General features: G+C 33.2%; 1 protein-coding gene across 1 annotated transcript in view; it reads right to left on the reverse strand.

Annotated features, from left to right (window-relative positions):
* LOC149071766 (neurotrimin-like) overlaps positions 1-23,005 on the reverse strand; it is a 154,606-nt gene that overhangs the window by 75,922 nt on the left and 55,679 nt on the right. The window contains exon 2 of the mRNA XM_089247705.1: positions 3,284-3,408. Within this exon, the coding sequence (XP_089103831.1) occupies positions 3,284-3,408 (125 nt within the window). The remainder of the gene's footprint in view (positions 1-3,283; positions 3,409-23,005) is intronic.

The following is a 23,005-nucleotide window of genomic DNA, read 5'->3' on the forward strand; positions in this document are numbered from 1 at the left end:
AAATTCTAAAACTTTGATAACTTCTAGTTCCCTCAGATATTTCGCACAAGAGAAACACACTGAAACATACGGGAAACATATAAGCCACACTATACATAAAAACAGAATAAAATACAGAATTTAGTATTTTTTCAGCACATTCCACTCCGTAAATTCCAGAAGTTTTTCTGTTCTTCTACATCATCCAATCGGGTTTTCTGATATTTTTTATATTTTGTTATTTATTCCATTTCCGTTGGAAAATTGAGGAAAATGTTTTAAACTTCATCAATATACATAAAGTGTTGCGGAATCTCCCCCACACCAAAAAAAAAATGAAATAAGAGGATTCTCTCTTCTGAATTTTTTAGTGGAGCTTTGAGTGATCCAAAATACAGAAAAGGTAGAGGAATTCTTTGAAAAAAAAAAACAATTTACCAAAGTTATCCATTAGCCATTGAAACTCGGGACGAATTTAAATATTCCATGCTTCGAAATGAATCTAGTTTCCCCAAGCTATTTAAAAGACGTTTTTCCCTCGATTTTCATTTTCTATTTTTTTTGTCTTAAATTTTCTAGTTTTCGGATTCCTAAGAGAATATTATATATTCTCAGATTATTTTTTTTTGGAGATTCACTACGTGTAATTACCGTTGGGAATTAGAGATCAGAGAATTTATAAAGATTGCATATGAATCGAAAACTGTTGAAGATTTCATTACATCGAAACAAATTGAATCTATACCTCAAGTAATAATGATTTAATTTGAATACTCATCTCATTTCTTATTTAGTTTCAGACAGATTATTAGAAATCAGTTTATGAGGAAATTTCCATAAGATGTAGTGATTTAATTTTTTTTAGAAAACATGTTAGACCACTTTGCTAAATTATTTTATATATTCATTTTAATTCATGTATTTTACTCATTTGCATAATATATCAAGGGTTATATTATACATATTAACATATTTCACGTCCTAAATTAATTGATGCATACCGATCTTTTTTTGATGCGAACGTGATTTGAATTTGAATTTTTATCACTTGGGATATTACCATCTTTTCTACGGAATCGTTTAATTTAATCTTTAATCTATTCATTTAGTGTACAAATTTATAGATTCGTACGAATGTGGATATGAAATGATAGATATTTTTTTTTTCCAATGTTTCCTAATTTATTTCTTATTATTATTCTCAAATATTTTTTAGAATATGAATTGAATATTTATAACTACAATATATCAGCATATTATTTAATATTAGACATTATTTGATTTATTATTAGATATACATTTCATTTTTTATATATTTAATATAAATACCACAACATTTCAAAGTTACTGGGATGGCACACATGGTTTACATCATCATTTCTCAATTTGGGGTGCCTGGACACCCAGGGGCTCACGACCTTTTTACTAGTGGCCCATGGTTTAATTGTAGAACTATGAAAAATAGTAATGTCCAAATACAAATACGACGCCACAACAGGCAAATTGCCCAACGAGGTGGCTGACTTAAGAACATCATGGATCCCCGAGCCATTTTTTTGGAGGCCCTACCTACTACTGCTACACCACACATGCACCCCCCCCCCGCGCGGAACCCCCCAACGAACCGGTACATGCGGGAATGTGCGTGTACGTGTAGTGCAACCTGACGTAAAGTTTGTTTCTGTGTAATGCTTGTTATGTGTAGTGCTGTCATCTGCCCCCAGTTTTACTAACTATGAGTGAAGTGTTATGGTTGAATGATTTACCGTTGTAGGACTGTTGCTCTCTGTGGCGAGACTTTTTAACGGGGAGATCGGCTTGCATTTGCGCCTTGAAGTTGGGAACCACAGAAAACCAACTTCAGCCGACCACCACTGTGGGGTTCGAACCCGGATCCTCGCATCACGAGTCCGGCACTATAACCACTCGACCACCACAGCGGCAGTTGAAAAAAAAAGTCTTATTTATTTATTTACATCCACAAAAGCCTGGTTGCACTTACATTTCAGAGTAGGTGGGCACGATAAAAGAACAAAACAAAAGTATCAAATATTGACCTACTGCACATACATTAAATTGAAATGGATCAAGAATCTTGAAAGTTCAAAGCTTTATAGACTTTTGCAAATAATAAATTTTTAATGAAATAAATTACTTAAAAAAGGAAATTTTTAATTGAGTTAACGCGCAAAAGCACCACATGGACATTGTTGAACTGTAGTAGTACTATTGTTTGTGGTTTGGCAAGAACTGTATAATAGTGTGACTATAGAAAGATGACCTCTGGCCTAGTATGATCATCATCATGAACAGACAGAAGCTTCATTCTTCAGTAGGCAGGAATCAGGAGAAGAGAGAACTCCGACAGCAACCCTCAGGATGGTTGTTGTCTTATTTCTCTCTACTGAAGAATGAACCTCGCATGTTCGTGGACAAGGTCATAAAAGGTTAGACGCCATCTTTACGTGCTCACACTATACTTATCATGCAATCTTTTTAATAGGAGTATGAAACTTTTTACTAGTTATATTGCATCAAGTAGATGGCACTGCTATCACATGACATTTACTCTATAATGGATAGAATGTCCTCCTTTGTTCGAGAACATTCTTGTTCATAGTAGTGTATATGTCTTGTTTATGGCTGTAGTTTCTGCTGCTATAAATGCAGTCCATGACGGACATCACGATTTCCGGGAGTCCACCACTAAAAGCATTTGGGAACAGCTGATTTACACTATTACTTTATCATCATTTTATTTCTATTGCAACATCTTACAACAAATGCCGAGAACTATAAAGGATAATCGATGACTATATAAAATGACTACCTATATGCTATTTAGAATTAAATGAATGCTCAGCAATTTGATGTGAAATTTATTCTTATACTTCTGTTGATAGATTTCTACTTTTTTCTCTCATGGGATTAAATTTATTTTTATCGTCTTTATGCGAAAAGTACAATCTTTTATACATTATTAAAATCTTGAATGCTTTTTATCAAAAGTCTGTTTCATACCCTTTAAAATAGAAAGTAAAACTTGAAATAATGAGTTTTGAAACACTCGCAAAATTCATGAGAATATATAACGGAAGATGTATTTTGATGCATTTTTCAAACATATCGGCTATATTCAATTCACATTTCCAGCTGACCCGGAACATTTTTTTTTTTGAAAGCAACTTCTTTTTCGTGGTAATCAAATAACATGTGTCCAATGGATACTAGATCAAATGAATTATTATTCAATTTATATAATGATAATAATGATAGTATAAGATAAATTCGTACACACACATACCCTAAAGCTTCCAAGGTTATCAACGACGCAAGGCAAGTTGGCATCTCTACCAGCGGATACTGTGACATTCGGAATTGGTTCCGCAAATTCTGGCTCCGTCGTATATTCAGGTACTGATGTTGTAACTGCAAATAGACATGGAAGTTAAGACATTTATTAATTTATGCCGATTCTTATTTTTCATTCATGATACAAAACGAAACAAAAGGTACTATACCCCAGTTAGGGAATCCTAATGTGCACACTTTTGTGCTTCCTGTGTTCGAGAAATCGACTTGATCACTATCCTGTTTTTATTCAACAAATGATAAGTATCGTTTGTTACATATGGTTACTTATTTTTACTCACTTGTTTAATTATAATTTGTTCAACAGAAATATAATCTGAAAATGATTTAGCTATCTTTCTTTTCCTAACATGGTTTATCCTGAATGTCTTGGCTCTCAGAAATCAAATTGTTTGTCTATTATTACTATCATTCTTTTTATCAATACGGATAAAATTATCAGTTCACCCAAGTCTTTTACAAAGAAAAACTGTCATGTGTTTAGCATGATTGTGGAAAGCTGAGATAACTGACAAATTAGATTTTGATGATATTATCAATGATTTCGCTCAAATGAGAGTGTGAAAAAAATTTATTGTAAGATATTGTACTGAGAATGTTACATTCTAATGCATTTCTCATTTGAAATAATTCATATATTTTTCTCGATGTGTTTAGAAATAATATTTGCTGTTTTTGGTGACATACCTCTCTGACCACATTCGAGGGTTCGAGGGGGGGGCCACAATACCTCTTTCGCCAAAGGTCCCATCAAGTCAATGCTGAGCCCTGATCGCATGTAAGGGAATCTATGTGATTTATAATTTGATATAATGACATGGAAAATGAATCTGAAATTCTATTATAATCAAATTAATTTGCTGCTACTGACAATGACACGAGAATCGTCTTTGTGCATTCATATACTTGTACAAGAGTGTTTTTTATTCAACGCGCTGCTACATAGTGGTATCATCACCACTGTTTATCCTCTCTGCGGTTCCTCCCCCCCTTATTTTTTCCAGAACTTTCAGATCCGTTTCTATTCATGCTTCCTAAACTTACTATTTTAATTCATGTTAAAATTAATTTTGCTAATTAACTAATTTAAAATTATATTTTAATTCATTATATATTTCGGGTGTGAATGGGGATTCAGTATCACAAAAATATTGAATTACATGCATTTAATTGATAGTGCTGGTTTTAATATTTTAATCCCTTCTATTAGCACTCTAAGTGACATTGACAAGATAATCACCTACTTATAAGACTTATTTTAGCAGTGGCATAAGCCTAGATATTTCGCAAAGTTTGTTGTTTTATTTACTTCTTAATTTTGAAGGAAAGCTTTTTTCCTCTATACCCTTAGTTTGCATCCGCAGAAAATTAGAAGAAAAAAAAATCTACTTAATTAAAAAATTACATGACCTTTTCTAGGGGTTTATTGAATTCTTCTGTGCCGCTTAGAGGTGATATTAAAATTAAAAAGCAAAGAAAAGTGGGAAATAACAAAATAACTAACGGAAAATGCTTCTTTCCCTCATTTTTATGCAGTTCTTTTCCCGCTTTTCACTGATATTTTAATTCGAATATTTCAGTTAATATTCTACTTAAAAACATGGATATCTTTTTTTTCGGCCTCAGGAAATACAGTGAAACATTTCCGATTGCATTTTTAAAGACAGGATGTCCATATAGTTTGTTTTGTTCTAATAATCAATTAACTCTTTGCAACATGAATGGCATATCTGAGGTCTACACGTCATTTGGATAAGTTTTCCTAATTCGAAGTACGATTCTACGATATACGGGTTCATCAGTAAAATGTGGCAAGGGAGAATTGACGAATCACCCTTGTACATATATTTCCGTTTCTAAGATTTACTGCTATATAAGATTCATGTAAAATCCATAACATTACTTAACATTAAGTAATGTCGATCCGAGGAAACTCGATTTTTGAATGAATCATTTTAATAACTGAAAACAATAACCGTCATTATTGAGTGTTGAAACAAAAAAAAAGGAGAGAAAAAACTGTGAACTTAAAGAAACAGAAGTGAATAGTCACAAATGCCTAAATTTTAGAACATTTCCAGGATTCCTCTTGATATCTACCGCTATAATCAAATCGAATAACATCTCACCCTTTAAATGATATAAAATTCCAGATCCTATTTCATTACGCATATATATCTTTGTTCTTAATCACTAAAAGCAAAAAACACACACACTGGGGATACTAGATTGATTATTATCATGGGGAGCCAACTGGGTTTTCACATTACGTGCTGCTCATTAAGGAGAAGCTCTCACCAAGAAAATGTATCCCAAAACTCAACGAACAACCGTTTAAGCAATCAAGACAAAGCACGTGAGGAAACTGGCAATTCATCATCATTTCCCACATATACGCTCTTTTATACCAGCCCCGACCATCCCTCCGACCATCTATTTTCACAGCCGGGGGTTCCCTCTGCGTTTTATTCTTACCCTTTTCCACCCAACAACCCAATAAAACGCTTTGTTTGGCAAAAACAGAAGCGCTCGCCGCGGAGTGAGTGGATGTGGAAGAAGATGTGAGGTAAATAGCGGCAAGAGACCGAACACCGCCAGGAGAAAATCCGTTTTCAAATTCAGAAGCACGGACTGCAAACACAATAAAATTAAATGGGATTTCTGGATTTCGCAGCTGCAAATTAGGGATGAAGCCCCTATGAATTCCGGAAACGGTTAATAAGGCTAAATTAGAATTCTGAATTGCCTGATTTTAGAAGTGATTCGGCACGACCGGCTCATGAGTATCCAAACTCATACTCGTTTTATATCCTAGTTTTATTGAACTTTAGTATTAATTTTTTTTTTCCTTTAGAGAAATACCGTACCCATCATTATTTAAAAAGAATAGTTTAAAGTTATTGATCCGTATATTGATAACGTCTGAACAATTCTAACGTTTTATTAAAAATTACAATGATTAGTTTTATCAGAAAAAAAAGTATTGAAATTTATATGAATGGGTAATTTTAGATTATTCAATTATATTCATATTTAAATGTGATTGCAAAAGATATTCCAAGTCTTAATGCGATTTTTGTGATCAGTGATATTTTGTGATCTTATCCATATTAACCATTCAATTTGCAAGGATTGAAGTATTCAGAAGAGAAAATATTTGAGGGGTTTATAGTGAGAGCAAATGGAGGTACCGTGAACAGCCGATGTTTGAAGCCGGTGCTTCAAATGCCATGGATTCCCCGAGATATTTTTTGGAGGCCCTACCTACTACAGCTACACCACACATGCACCCCGCCCACCCCCCCTGCGGAACCCCCAACGAATCGGTACATGCGGGAATGTGCGTGTACGTGTAGTGAAACCTGACGTGAAGTTTTTTTTTGTTTCTCTGTAATGCTTGTTCGGTGTAGTGCTGCCATCTGCCACCAGTTTTTCTAACTATGAGTGAAGTGTTATGATTGAATGATTTATCGTTGTAGGACTGTTGCTCTCTGTGGCGAGACATTTTTAACGGGGACATCGGCTCGCATTTGCGCTTTGAAGTTGGGAACCACAGAAAACCAACTTCAGCCAACCACAAATCACAAACCTTGTCAAATCACAAACATTGAAGGGAACATTGCCCGCTGAAAGGGTAACTAATAAAGTCCACGCAACTTGATGTGACAACATCGGGACTCTCGAGTTTTTTGATAACAATAGCCAAGTGATAACTGTATCCGAAGAAAATCCTGTTCGAATGTACGGTGACTACACATCCCGTTTTCTCAACGGATATTGGTAAAACTGTGCGTGTGAGCAACTCTTTCTTTCCTACAGAACTCGTTGCAAAAACTCTGAGGCTGAGGAGACTTAAGTGCATAATCTGGGAGATAATACTGATAAGACAACAAGACAAAAATGTATTTTTTATTATTCTATATTCTTCATAATTTAATTTGTTGTATGGAATTTTAATAGTGTCCTAGTTTTCCCTCGATAGTGCAAATTCACAGTGGCAACCGTAGCGTGCGCGAACAACTAAATAAAGGGGATAAAAAGACTGTGATACACACTTAAAAAGGTGTACATCATCACAAAATGAAGCGATGTACAATGTGATATAAATGCAATGATGCAATTTCTCCAAAATCAACAATTAACCATGTGGGGAATGCGTGTTATTTTTTTTTATTGTAACAATTTAGTGTGATTGAATATATTACACTAAAAAGAAGCAGCAGCAGTCAAAATGACTGTGGCTCTTTTACGTATAACGTATAGTCTACCCCTTCTAGTATTCAGGAATTGACGATTTGTCAGACAATTATCAATATTTTAGGCATAATTTTTGATGTACCGTGTTTATGATATTAATTTCCCGTATTTTTCATGATTAAGTATGGTCAACTAAAATATAATAAAATAACTTCATATACACGCTACTTGATTGCATCTGATTATATTTTTCATACTTAAACGGTTTTAACAGCGTCGGCCTTGGCTGTAATAACACTTCGGTTATAACGACTAAATTTCACCCAATATCCGATGTCGTTATAATCGAGTTTGATTGTATTTTTCAAATACAATGATTTATTTTATTTCCGTCGAGTGGCTGCTTAGTCCCAGGAAAGTGCATATGGAGCCCCAAGGGCTCAGCGGACCACCGGTTCAGAAACATTAGTCTAATGTATGTAATGAATTACTTTTTAAATGTACAACTCGTTTCATAGATCCTTTGGGAAGCCTCTCGGTTAAGGGGGGGGGGGGGAGAACCTAGTCAACTAAAAGAAACTGCTCGAGAACTCAAGGAAAAAATTTTTCTTTGCCGTCACACATTTGCTTTCACTATAGGGAATTCATTGCAACGTAAGCACGTAATGGATCAACTGAAACACTATGAACTCATTACAACATCAAGTGCAGAAATGTTTGCCTACAAGGAAGGCAGGAGAGAACACATACTTTCTAGCCACCTAAATAGTCTTGCAAGATAATGACAACTTACAGGTAAGAAAAATATGTTTAGTTATAAAGAGTTAAACCTTTTCTTTCGAATGCGCAAGGAAACTTTCGACAGGTAAAAAAAATGATAATTTTATTTTATTTATTTCAGTTCAAGATATCTCATAAAATTAACAATGCATAGCAAATTATTAGTCGACGTGACCTGTATAATCGACCGTAGATAATTTTATATGATTAAACTGAAAGAACAGAGCAACGAAGTTAAAGAACTAAGCAGGTGTAAAATGTGTTAAAGAAAATGCATCTATACATCGATCAGTATATATAATAATTATAAATATGTACACGCATTCGTAATAATATACAATTAAAAATATATTAATTATATTCAAATGCAATTCCCATATAATACATTCGAATGAATTCCATATCTGATGCTGGGTCAGATAGAATTTATTCCAAAAGCAGGCATACAAGTAATGAGTTTCGTTATTTGATATTACAATATACGTCAATATCGTCTATTGATAAGATTAAATTTGAAAATGTTATTTTGAATTTCGTGTAGGTAGGAAAATTTTGAATTCAAAAGGTAATGCTTTCTAAAATTTAGGAGTCAAGTCGTAAATATGTTTCCTGACAATTTATTTTCGACAGTGCGGTACAGAAAAAATTTCAGTTGGATTTCTCAAAGGATACATTATTATTTGCTACATTTATCCCGGTATAGAGTGAGAAGAATTCGGTATATAACATTATATCTCAAAGGTAATAAGTTTAAGGTTCTGTATATTGGAGTATGTGGATGACTAATATTATTCATGGTTCTAAAACATATATTTTGAATAGACACTATTCATTGAAAATTTGTTTTATTGTCTCCTCCTCAGATTATTATACCATAGTTTATAGCAGAATAAAAGAGTGCATAATATAAATCATTCAAGAAGTTGGTTGCATTTCAGATAAAAAGAAGTTTATATACAATGAAACGAAGTTTCTTTGAAATTTCATCCGCATGTCTTTTTCATTTTAAATTCTGATTTATATGGAGACCCCGGATATTTGACTACTTCGACTTTAAGTAATTTACAGCAAGAGCAATCAGGGTTTATAGAACAGGTTGAGCACGTAACATGAACCGAAAACTCCTTAACTCCTAAAAACAAAAAATGAATTTTTCCCATGTTATAACATCGGTCCGTTCCTTTCTTTGTGAAAGTGATAACAATACCCCAATTATAACAGTATCCGTGATATTATTAAGCGGCATCGACTGTATTTATATGCCTTCATTCAAAATGACACCCCGTCTTATGCGGTACTATCGGTCCCACCATCGCGCCACTTCAGGGCATTACTGTATATATTGAAGTGGTAGCGTGTGTATCGATTCTCGTTATAATACCTATTAAATTTATTGAGTTCACAAAGGTAAAAAATACATATAACACACACAACACTGTAATATACCTCACATAAGTGATGAGTAAATCTTGTGTCTTGAAGGCATTGTGGATTTTTTTTTTGTAAATCCCATCATAACGGGCCAGTGAATTTATGAGAGCTCCTGCTTTCTAAAACATTATTTTACGTTTACTTTCTACTGTAATGCTCAGGTATCTTTCCAAGTTATAAAATACAGTGCAGAGCAAAGGAATTTGTACTTAAAAGAGTAGGAAATGAAAGCACTTTATGACGAAAGGAAAACTTTATTTTTTGCTTCAGATAACTTTAACGTAACTCACTTCAGTGAACCGGAATAAATTAGAATCTGAGATGTACCCATAAATGATCCTTTTCCTCTTTTTTTCCCCTCATCTCGTCCTCCTCCTTGAAGGAGAGATTCAGTCCTTGAATACAGACGGCTATTATTGAAGAATTAAAATACATATTAAAAGGAACAAAAAAAGAAAGCCAGAGGGAAGTATCCCAAGAGGAGAAATCTCTTTTAGAGGTCAATCATCCCAAAATCGATTCTGCATTTATTTACAATCGGGTATAGGAGAAATAAAAGCAGAAATACGGAATTATTTAGGAAATGTTGCGACTAGCCTAGGGGAATCTATTTTCTTCAGATGTTTGGATATTGGATGCCTTGATATACACTGAATCACGGTATCGATGAGAGGAATCGGAAAATTATTAATGTTTCAGAAGTGGAATCCTTTTTTTTTTATCACTGGGATTGATTCGGTAGTTTTACAATTTGAATTTTTAATTTGAAAGCATTTAAATATCCAGAGGAGAAATATTTTGAGGGGATTTATGAGGTACCATAAACGCTAAAAATAACAGAAAAATATTATTGTCGATATTTAAAAAAATATGGGATGTTGCACTTCAGGGGAAACACGCTGTATTTATATGATTTACATAGATTTGAATAGTATAAAAAATGGCATTTATTCTTTGCAGACTGACTTTTCTATCTCTGTTGAAGAATGCGCAGCAATATTTATTTATAAGTTATCCACACATATATTTCCACATCCTCCACACACATCCACCACATCCTCCACATATATTTATAAGTTTAAAAAATCCTTTAATTGGCAACAACAAGAATATTTATCCGATAAAATGTCCATGGGGTTACATTAAGCAAATAAGGTACCCACAATGTCATTTCATGACAAAAGAAGTAACTACTGTCAACATTTAAAGAAAAAAAATATCAGGGGTTTCATTTTAAGCAACACACTGTATTTATATGATTTACATAGATTGGGATATTACAAAAATGATGTCATTTATTTCTTGCCAACTTACTTTTCCATCATTTTTAAAGCAGCATATATTATCTTTCAGAGCAATATATTTCCACCACATATGGTATTTCACTCCAAAATGCAACTTGAAAAGAAGTTATGATGGTGATTTTCTAGACATCGTGTGATTATTCCGAAACTGCACAAACATTTCATTTGCATTTTTCGAGTCACATTATTTTTTTAAAAGAGTGATCGATCTAGTACCCAGACGAGAAGAGATATTTCCCACAAATATCGAATACTTTTTCCCGGATGTTGCCAGTTCATAAAAAAATTTTCAAGGTTACGTCGGAATAAATTATATTTTCACTTCATTCCGTATTGTGTTTAAAACACAAATGAATGAGTCTTTTCACCAAAAAGTGTGAGAACTGAGAGGATTTTTTTCCCGTTTCAAACATACTACTGCTAGTGCTTTTGTATATGATCGAACTTTATTTACAAAGGGTAGTGCGATACGAACAATCGAAGATCAAAGATTAAACAAATAAAAACAATGAAAGATTATGATTGAAAAACATGAAAGAAATGAGGAAAAATATAAAAGGAAAGTGAAATATGTAAGGAATGAGTAGAAAATATGAATGGAATGAGTAGAAAATATGAATGGAATGAGTAGAAAATATGAATGGAATGAGTAGAAAATATGAATGGAATGAGTAGAAAATATGAATGGAATGAGTAGAAAATATGAATGGAATGAGTAAAAAATTCATATGAATTTAGGAGTGTAAAATGTACATACATGTATAAGTAAGAGTTGAAAACGAAAAAAAATGAATAAATAAATGATGTACACAAAATTCATGACTCAAAAACCCATACAAATGTATGTGTGGAAAATTTATATAAGTGGTGAGTGGAAAAAAATCAAATCAGGCAGGCTATCCCGTAGACAGAGCCGCAAGTTTTTTTTTTTTTTGTGTCTTGAATCACGTGGTAAGCATTCGGTTTCGTCTGGAATAGCTCGAAAACGGTACTAATCTCATCTGTTTTTGTTGTGAACTACTCTAAAAAAAAAATTGCTACGAATTCACAAGCAGCGGGCCTAGTGCCCAGACGGGAAAGTATATCAAAACGAGTGATATAATTAAAAGCACCTTCGCAAAGTTCATCTGACGGACCATTACTTTTGACTTGCGTTGCGTACTTTTTGAGATAAAGTGTGAAATTTGTTACGAATCACGGCAACAGGCCGGGTGCCCGGATGCGTAATTACAATCCTTACTCTCTTAGTAACACAGAAAGCAATAGCACGCCGGTGATTGGTTACTGCGAGCAAAAAAGCTAGTAAGACGTCACAAGAGGCGTAGTTTTGGGTGAAACTGAATTTCGAAGTTCATTGACAAAAAAATGAAAGCATTTTTTATAGAATCAGTAAATGATAGCTGGGTCTTTATTATTGCCTTAGCCGTTTCTATTAGCCTTTATTATTGTCTTCCCGATACACATGGACCGCATTTGATTAAATCAGAAACAAAAGTGGAAACATTTTTTAGTAAATCAATAAATGACAGCAAAGATGAGAAAATAAATTCGGATGGGTTTCAAACCGATTCGAACACACAACCTTTGGTACAAGAGTCTCGTATTATAACCATTACTCCAACAGACATTGGATTCCAGCACAATTAAATGTATCAATTGTTAAACGTCGCCAGCAAAAATTTCACAAGGAGTGATAATGGTTCATCACTTATTTCAACCAATCACGATGCGCTGAATTTCTACAATGTAGCTAGAAATGTAGGGATTGTTTATAAGCTGTCTGGGGACGGAAAGGAATATTGAAACCAGAATGATTGGATGCGCCTTTGCAACGTGCGACTGACGATGTCATAGCTTTTGAAGTACGATACGAGCATTTGAAGAATTTCGTCAACCAAACCTTTTGCGAATGCAAGTATCGTCAGATGATTTAAAAGATGTATTCAAGTGAAATGCCTATTAATTTTAGTGGGAAATGCATATAAATTCATGAGTGAAAAATGCATATATATTCATGAGTGAAAAATGTATATAAATGCATGAGTGAAAAATTCATATAAATTCATGAGTGAAAAGTGAAACGCAGGTACGCGTGTAAATGACAACGTGCTGGATAGTGAAAAAATTAAAATTTTCCGAGAAGTGTGTTGTAATGAATTTTTAAACCAGAGTATGACGTCAATAAAATAAAATACAATTTTTTCCCGGAAAAGTTCGAGCACAAGAAGCATTTAAATGAAAATAAAATGCCATCGATCAAACAATCCCCCATTACAAATATTCTCCCCCCAGATTAATCTTGATATCAATGACACGGACGATCCAAAACGAATGAAATCGTCTGAAGATGCTCAAAAACTCATTTAAAATCTCGAATTTTCCTTAAACCTTAAGTAATAATCAATAACTGACTTTCATCATGATCCTTATTTAAATAGATACACTGTTTAGGTACACAAGAGGAAAATAAACGTTTCCAACCTTGGAAATCGTCTGCATATAAACTGTTCGTGATTAAATGAGCCAATTTGAAGGGGGGGGGGGGGAGAAGAGTAAAGTAGAAAACTAGCCATGGGAAGTTCACCATGGGTCTCTATTACTCGCATCACGGACTGGGCGTCCTTTAACGGCCTGCAATCAAGTGTGTGTTTCAGCGCATTTCTCCTCCTCACTGATGAAAAAAATGAAAAAAACGAATAAAATAAAGAAAGAAGAATTTCCAACGCCCCATTTACTTCATGATACATTTTTATTAGTTTCAGAGTTGACAGTACAAAATAAATGACTTCGAATTTTCCTTTACGTTGATCTTGAAGAAACAAGACTTGGGAAAGAGAAAATAAAATATTATGTTACTGATGCCACACACACATATATATATATATAATATATATATATACTGAAGCGATTTTTTAAGGTTCGTTTTGTTCACATAGAAAACGAGAAATAAATAAAATGTTTAAAAAATTGATTTTTTTCCCCTTTATAGAAAATAAAATTTTCGGGTCGTTTTTTTTCAATAGCTCCCCCATGAAGTTTAATTTTTCAGTCGATTTCCAGCGGGAGTTCTTTTGATGTGTTATTTCAATGGCGTATTCTTTTCTAATTGAGGAGTTGAAACTCGGTTAAGTATTAAATTCAAGTTGATGGAAAATCCCTCGTCATTCAACTACTTTCAGGAAGTAACTTTAATACAGCTCATTCTATCGCCTTATCTTTTTATTTTTATCATGATATTCATCTATACTTTTCACAAAAATTGTTCTATATAGTTTGCAAACAAATAATGAATAAAATTAAATATATATATAGTTCAATACCGTTTTAACAAATACCGTTATAGCGAAAATCTCGTTTTAACGAATACTTTTCTAATCCCCCAAATAAGTTTACATGACAACAATTCTAGGCAGTCTGTTCTTGATTGTTTGCACTACTTTATGCCTGTATAAAGTTTCTCGTTTTTTTGGGGGTTTTTTTTTGTAAATTTAACAAAAAAAAATAAATGCATTAAACACATTTTGCGCGCATGATAAAATATCGTGACATTAATAATTAAATAAAACATTATTCAAAATACATAAAAGAAACAGTTCAGCCCAGAAAGTTTGAGATTCTATTGACTCAATTGTATTTGAAAATAAATCTTAAACTTTAAATGTGGAATTTCAAAAAAAATTATAGTTAAAATTATATTTTGAATATGATTGAGCAAATGAAATCTCAAAATTTTGCTTCATTTCATGAACTGAACAGTTTCTTTTATATATTTTGTATGAATTTTTATTCGATTTCGTTGATATCATAGCCGCTGTGGTGGTCGAGTGGTTATAGTGCCGGACTCGTGATGCGAGGATCCGGGTTCGAACCCCACAGTGGTGGTCGGCTGAAGTTGGTTTGCTGTGGTTCCCAACTTCAAGGCGCAAATGCGAGCCGATCTCCCCGTTAAAAAGTCTCGCCACAGAGAGCAACAGTCCTACAACGGTAAATCATTCAACCATAACACTTCACTCATAGTTAGTAAAACTGGGGGCAGATGACAGCACTACACATAACAAGCATTACACAGAAACAAACTATACGTCAGGTTGCACTACACGTACACGCACATTCCCGCATTTACCGATTCGTTGGGGGGGTTCCGCGGGGAGGGGGGGTGCGTGTGGGGTGTAGCAGTAGTAGGTAGGGGCTCGGGGGATCCATGATGTTCTTAAGTCAGCCACCTCGGTGGGCAATTTGCCTGTTGTGGCGTTGTATTTGTATTTGTATTTGTATATTTGTACTTCATCATGCACGCAACCTGTTTTTAATGCATTATTTTTCATGTTTACAAAAAAAAATCAAATATCAGAGAAATGTAAATTTAATACTAAGTATACGATGGCACATACAATCACAATTATTCATGAAATATGTGAAATTAATCAATTGCTCAATAGTTTTTTTAATAATATTGTTTCTGTTAGAGCATAATTTTTCATTAAATTAGAGATAATCTCACAATTTTGGAGAGTTCATTCACAGACTCTATCGAAAACTGAAAACTTTTTTGAAATTTTCAAAATCGTGAAATTCAGGTTTCTCCAGAAACAAACGCATCAAAGTGCAAAGACTTTCAAATTTTCCATCAAATTCACGGAAAAATATAAAAATAAAATGGATATCGGTGACTTTTCCATCAGTTATTGCCCCAGATTCAATTCAACGATGACCTTTGATTTTTGAACTGAAACGATGCGATTCATATAATCGTCAATTTAGTAGATTGACTTCTTTTTTTTTTTGGTCGTTGCAATGCTCAAACTTTGATTTTTCTTCAACATTCCCGAACAACAAACAAGTTATCGCTTATGTGTTAGTACGGAAACAATTTCTAGCACAAAAGCTATGTCTTCAAAAGTCATCCAACACCTGAAGCTAGAATAAGATAGGACAAAATAACAATAAGGAAAAAAAAAATAGAAGAGGACATTTCATTTCAACTTTACTCCTTTGTGTCCAATATTGGCGAAGGCAATAGTGAGCATAAAAGCCTCAAGTGCCATTCGTAGTAACCGTTGGACTTTTTTTTTTTAGTTTTTCCTCTCGTTCTTGCCCCCTTCGAATGTTGAGGCCCGATGCTAAGTCCTATTTTTCGACCGTGTTCGCTCTATAGGCCTCCTGAGGATCTTTGGCTTCTGCTGTTGCTTGAGACTTCGGAAATCGTTTCTTCTGAGTGATATTTGTTCTTCATTTTTTCTTTCTTCTCTTGTAGGGCTAGGCGCTCCAAGATGTGGTACGAATAGAAGAAAGAGAAGTGTGTGTGTTTGCTTTTCTTTACTTGGAAGTATTTCTTAGAATCCCCTGTATATATCCCCTTCTTCTGTTTCCCGTGTAGCTCTGGATATTTCGTACGTTCCACGTGAAAATAAGATTGCATTCGTTATTTTCTTTTTGCCTTCTATCTATATTTTTAACAAGTGTCTTAAAAGAAAATGAAATATTCACAAACAATGTGAATATTTATTTTTTATGTACCATCTAATAAGGTATCTGTGTTGATAAGCGAGTTCAGTAACTCAGCACTGCCTAATGAGATTCTTCTACGGCAGGGATACATTTCGCCCCTTATTTATTCATGTAGCTTCTGTGTATTGCATAAATTCAATATGTTGTTTAAGAATGTTTTATAATGATTTGCATTTGTTTCACAAAGACCTGCATAGATTTTGTAACAGAAAAACTTCGCCTAATTACTTTTCCAGCGTTGAGCATGGTTAACGAAGATTAATGAACTTTAACTAACAACACTGATTTAAGCCAAAAAAAAGGCATAGAATTACCATCAGTGCTCTCGACATTTTGGCGAAAAACGAGATTTGAAAGTCGAAAATATAAAAATTGAAAAAGAAAGACACGAAAAATACATTAGTATAAATTAATATACTAATAATTAAAATACATTAGTAGTAGAAAAATACATTAATGTCATATAAGGTTTTAGTAAAATTTCGTGAAATTATCTTGTTGGAATGATTTCTGAAAAAAAAATTGGTTCGTGCAACATTTTTGGTTTATTCATATGAAGCTACTACTTTACCTCACACTGGTCATACATCGCCATACGGCAAAATAGGATTTTACAGTATCACAAGAAAGGAAGGAGTCTTCCGGTCTTCCAAAGAAAGAAAGGAGGCATCGTCAGTCACAGAAAGGAAATTTTCAGATAAGAAGATTTAGATAAGATTACAAAGAGAAATCCTTGGCAATGTCATGCTTGAAAATCTGTCGGAAATAGGCGTACATTATTGAAATTGGTGGTCGTTATGAAAACAATCAAAATAGCATAGATAAGCCATACGAAATTGCTGACACTCGATAAAACTTCGTTATATGTGAAAATTCGTAATATCAATGTTCGTTCTAAGTGAGTCCGACTGTGTTTTCTGACATCCCTACCTCAAATGTTATAAGGCTGATGTATATTTGAATTCTTTCTTTTTTTTGTCGATTTTAATTTTTTTTTCCTACTTTTAGCACATTCGGGTTAATATGACCAGAAAAAAAAGATAATTCCTTTCAAAACACCTTAAAAATTACTTTTGTACTTTAATGTGAGGATTAAAACTCTTTGTTGAGATATGTGAGGTTCTGACTTCTTTTTAACATCATTGAAGCACGGATTTTCCCAATCAGAGGTTCGTCGAACCAGCTGGGGGTCCACAGGACTTCCCTAGTGATTCAATCATAAATAGTAGGGGACAGCAGGGGTAAATATTACTAGATTTCCCTCCAAACCACGTTCTAGTTTCATACGGGTTCCCTCAAACACTGCTCACTTTCGGCATTCGTCCTATCAAGTCATAAATTTCATTGAAATATCAGTATTTAATGACGAGCTACGTACGCTGGAAGATTGGCGAAGTATTGTCACCAAAAATTTTAATTGCCAATTCCGCAAACACCCTTGTAGATACAATCGGTTAAACGCCAAAAATTTGTCCATTCCACCAGCTTTCGGGAAAAACCTAGAATAATATAAATTGATATTCTCTAGTTTAGGAGAAATTTAGTCGTTCGTTTACAATACATCATGATCCACTTGGGCTCGTCAATCACACTCTTTGGTTTGGCAGAATAGGTAGGATTCAACCCGTATATGCTGTAAATGTGATAAATCTGGTTATTACGCATAACTATGGACCATTTCTGTAAGTTTGATAAATTTCGCTAATTTATCACATTCACTTATCAGTACGTACAACACCTATCTCGTATTGGTAAATATCGTAAATCCTCAATTATTTTATTAAATTTACCTGGCATTTTCATCATACTTTAGTCTATGAAGATGGATTCGATTGGTGTCACCGATTACGTTCAAAAATGGCGATAAATGTGAAGAAAGATAACATTACACAAGACCGATAATAATTTATATGTTTTATCCTTAGATCATTTATTTTCATTTCATTGAAGTTTCATGGCAAAATATGTTTAGTGTACCCATTACGTACGAAACAATCTGATAAGCGGTGAATTTAAGTGATATTCCCGCATTATCCCAACTACATTTTTCATACTTGCCAATTTATATTGGCAATTATGCATAATGTTGAGGGAACTTAAGTAGACGATTGGTAACTATGCATAATAACAGTTAAATATGCATAATTACCGATTTATCCTATTCAACGTAACATAATGTTCATTTGTAAAATATCTGATTCTGTGTATCATTTATTGAATGAATTCACAGAAATTTTACTGGAAGAATTTTCCCTCATCCCTAATAACGTAGAGGTTCTTGACAAATTTTTCAAGAGAAATCTAACGCTACTAAATTACTCAAGGATAATTAAGAGGCGACCTCAATCCCTGGTTGAAGGAAAATGCCACACACTGCCGTATTTATTCACAGGTTTGTTCGGATTCTTCAGCATATTTCCTTATCCTAATCACTCGTCACGTGAGGAACCCCCAAGACGCCCAAACATGTCCCAACTCGATCTTTGGAGGTTCACTCGACGTCGATAACATTTGCATCGAATCTCGAATTACTCAGATTATTATTTGAACCGTGTTGCTGATGAGGGAAATCTACTGCCCTTTAAAATATGTTAATGCACATTTCACAACGACATTGTATGCATTATGTATTCAATCTTGACTGCGTTCTCTTTAATCATTATAAGTTATCTGAATTTTAATAAAGTACTTGAATCAAATTTTAAAGTCGTGCAATGCAGTAAAGACTCAATTAAATGGAAATGGTTCACAGATTTCAGATTTATCGGACAAAATTCATGGCTTTCAAACCATTCTTTTTCATTTCCAATTTTTGAACTACTTATAAACTATTTTATGAAATATTTGGAAAATTTAAATTTTTCGGAACATATATTTCATTTCAGTTTTTGGAACCATGCATTTTTCATTTCACTTTTTGGAACCATGCATTTTTCATTTCACTTTTTGGAACCATGCATTTTTCATTTCACTTTTTGGAACCATGCATTTTTCATTTCACTTTTTGGAACCATGCATTTTTCATTTTTTTAACCATATATTTTCATTTGAATTTTTTGAACCCTATATTTTCATTTAAATTTTCACTTTAACGATTGCTCATTTCATCTTTTGGAACGATTTGCTTAATTTATACTTTTTGGAGCTATTTTTATTAATTTTCCCCTTGTTTGAACGATTTGTCTAAACTCAGTTTTTGAAATGATTAGTTCTTCCCAATTTTTTAAACCATTTGTTTTATGCCCAGTTTTTAGCACTATTTCTTTCTCAACAAAAAACAATTTAACAATTTGTTTCACTTTACACTTCTACAAGGGGATTAAATAAATTCAAATGAACAACAATTTGTTTCACTTTACATTTCTACAAGGGGATTAAGTAAATTCAAATGAACAACAATTTGTTTCATTTGAATTCATTTAACCCCCTTTGTTTCATTTCAGTTTCCTGAGCTGCAATCACTTCCAATTATTGTCGATACACATGCAGCTTGTCTGTAAATAATATTTGCGAGTTCTGCTATATAAAATAGAATGAACTACCATTCAGAAAGCTATGGGACGTGAAGAATATATAAATGATAGTATATCGGATACAAATTGACAAAGAAAAATCAGTTTCAGCGTTCACCGACAGATGCTATTTCTATGGAAATCGTAATAAACGTCAAAACTAATTTTGGGCGAAAATCGGTTAACTGTTAATGCTTCAGACAATCTAGAAATCTTAAGTAGAGACATCTTCATTCTGAATTGTTCACGGAAGTCTACAGCGTTTACAAGAACGTGCTTTGCTAGTGAAGTTCTTTTACGAACAAGAGGATTTTCTATCAAAAGAGCTATGCAGAGATTTTCAGTCTTCAAAGGGCGTTTGAAATTTTCTCAATTACGTCATTTAAACGTTCCGAAAGTTTAATAATTTTCTGACGGATAATTAGGGCTATTACATAGCTCAGAACAAGCTAACATTAACCTCCCTGTATTCCGGGTAGCCTTCGTAGCTCGAGTCAAACTCTCAAATTACACATTTCCGAATTCGTAGGGTGTGTTTTTTTAGATCTGATGAGTTTAATGATGAAAAAGTTCCGAGAATTATTTTATTACGGAAGAATGGATCTAGATAGAACCTATTTATTTGGTGTTACCTTTGAAATAACTAACCCCGTGGAATTATGCATTTTTTTCCAATGTTCATACAAATATGTAAATGTGGATTGCAAGCCTTTTTCTGCCACATCCTCACCGCTCGCTGCACCTCTTCGAAACCCAAGATTCGTCGCTCCTCAAGAAAATTATTTATCATGGGAAAAAGGAAAGAGACACATAGGGGGGGAAATTCTTGTAGAAGTGTCAAAATCTTACACGAGGCGGAATCTCTGAGCCTGTTCTGTGTCGTCGAGAAATGAGTGAAATCACCTTTGATTTACCCAATAACAGCATCAGAAAACAACATATTGTTTTATTTTCAATTACTTTTTATAGTACACATATATTTTGAAGAAACAATCAGTTCTTAAATTTTTTGAGACTTGCGACCCCATTGATTCGGATATTTTTGGAATGATATCAACTCGTTTTATAAATGTATTCCTTTTTGTTTTTAATTTTTATTTTACCACTGGTTTCATGTTTTTATCCTTTTAAAACATTTTTGTATGGCTTGTTTATTTTTTTTTTATTTACGTATGTATACTTTTTGTGTACATATTATGCATCTCTGTGTGCTTTTGTTAATGACTTTTTATTGTTTTAACGAACGATAAACAAATTTCACATTCAAATTAAAATCTTAGGAGTTATCTTAAGGTGTCTTATATATATATAAGAGGGATTTACACGTGGCTCTCCTGAAGAAAAATTTTCCTGTAGTCACTTTTGTTTGCAATACGGCTATAATTTTTTTCTGTTACAAATTTAGAAAAAAATAAAATCCTTCACATAATATAACTCCGACGAATGTAGTAAAAATATTTACAATATCAACATATATTCGTATTCGAGACTAAATTATTCCAAGGAAGAACTAAAGATCTAAATTTATCACCGAATGACATTTTTGTTCAAATTCTTCTTTTATATACACACGTAAATTAGATTTTTCTCACAAATTGCATGTATACGAAAAAAAAATAATTAAAAATAACTTTTTTTCGCAATTTACCATGTGAACTGAATATTTCAATACACAGCAATCCAGCAAGTCTAGCGAATTTTTGAAAGAAAACACGACGTAAATTGGTATATAGAGAATAGCTGAGTATGAAGCCGCTCCTCTCTCACTTACATTATTAATGTATCACACTTAAGTGTGTATGCATACATATATTATGGATAAGGCTAGAATAGCAAAAACGTGCACAGGACTGTAGTATAGAAAGGGGTTTTCTTCATACCGGGGATTTTTTTTTTCTTCTGTTTCTAAGATAGGCCCTTACTTCAGAATATAACATAAGCTCACAAGGCACGGTTGAAGAAAGTCCCTTTTTTTTTTCTAGTCTTCTTTATAACTTGAAACTCCTTAAACTTCCGATCCTTTTATTTTTTTCTTCTATATTTTATTTCATTTTTTTCATTGACGTAAACTTCGATAAAATGCAGTAAGCGCCACTAAAAGGAAATTATAAGTGATGAGGACCAGAGATAAGTTAAAATGCGAGTTTCCTAAGAGAGGAAAGGAAGTGAATATGCAATGAATAAAGTAGAGAAAGAAAAATTTTTTTTCCTTAGTTTGAAGAAAAGAAAATTTTTCTTAATTTTTTTTTTCCTTCAATTTCCCCTGTCGCTTGTTTGAACTTTGATCGTGTTCACGTAGAACGATAAGAATAAAGTAATGAAAAAGTAATCGATATACTATAAATATACGCACAATTTCTCTTCTTTATTTATATATATATATTTTTTTTTTATTGAAATTTTTTAACTAAATTTCTTCGAAGCACTACTTTTTAGATAAATAAAATCTTTCCCCCTCATCTTTTTTCTTTTACCTATTTTCATATACTTTTTTGAATAAAGATCCCATTGAATATTGTAATAGAATTAAGTGATAGGGTCCTAAAGAAATATCTACTCATGGAACGAGAATTTAAAAAAAAATTGCTTCAGTAAATTTTTTTGTACTCACTTGAACCGGTGAAATTTCCAAAGAAACCATTTAAGATGCGTGTATTCTTTTATTTTGTGTGTATGTTATAGAGTAAGGAGGGGAAAAAATCTGTTCGAAATGCATTGATTTTTTTTAAAACATTTTCAGCGTTTCTTAATTTTTTGTGTAATCGAATTGCTTTGGGGATTTTCTGAGTGGATTTTCATTTTGGGTCTTGAAGAACGAATTCTATTTAGTTATTATAATAATTATATGAATATTTATAGACCCGAAAATTGAAGAGAAGTCAGAGCATAATACAGGGTGTCTCAGCACCAGATTTACAATCG

This window comes from Pholcus phalangioides, unplaced genomic scaffold (genome assembly GCF_987345545.1).
Source record: "Pholcus phalangioides strain wild (caught in Gottingen) unplaced genomic scaffold, Ppha-v1.0 ptg000018l_1, whole genome shotgun sequence".
Lineage (NCBI taxonomy): Eukaryota > Metazoa > Arthropoda > Arachnida > Araneae > Pholcidae > Pholcus > Pholcus phalangioides.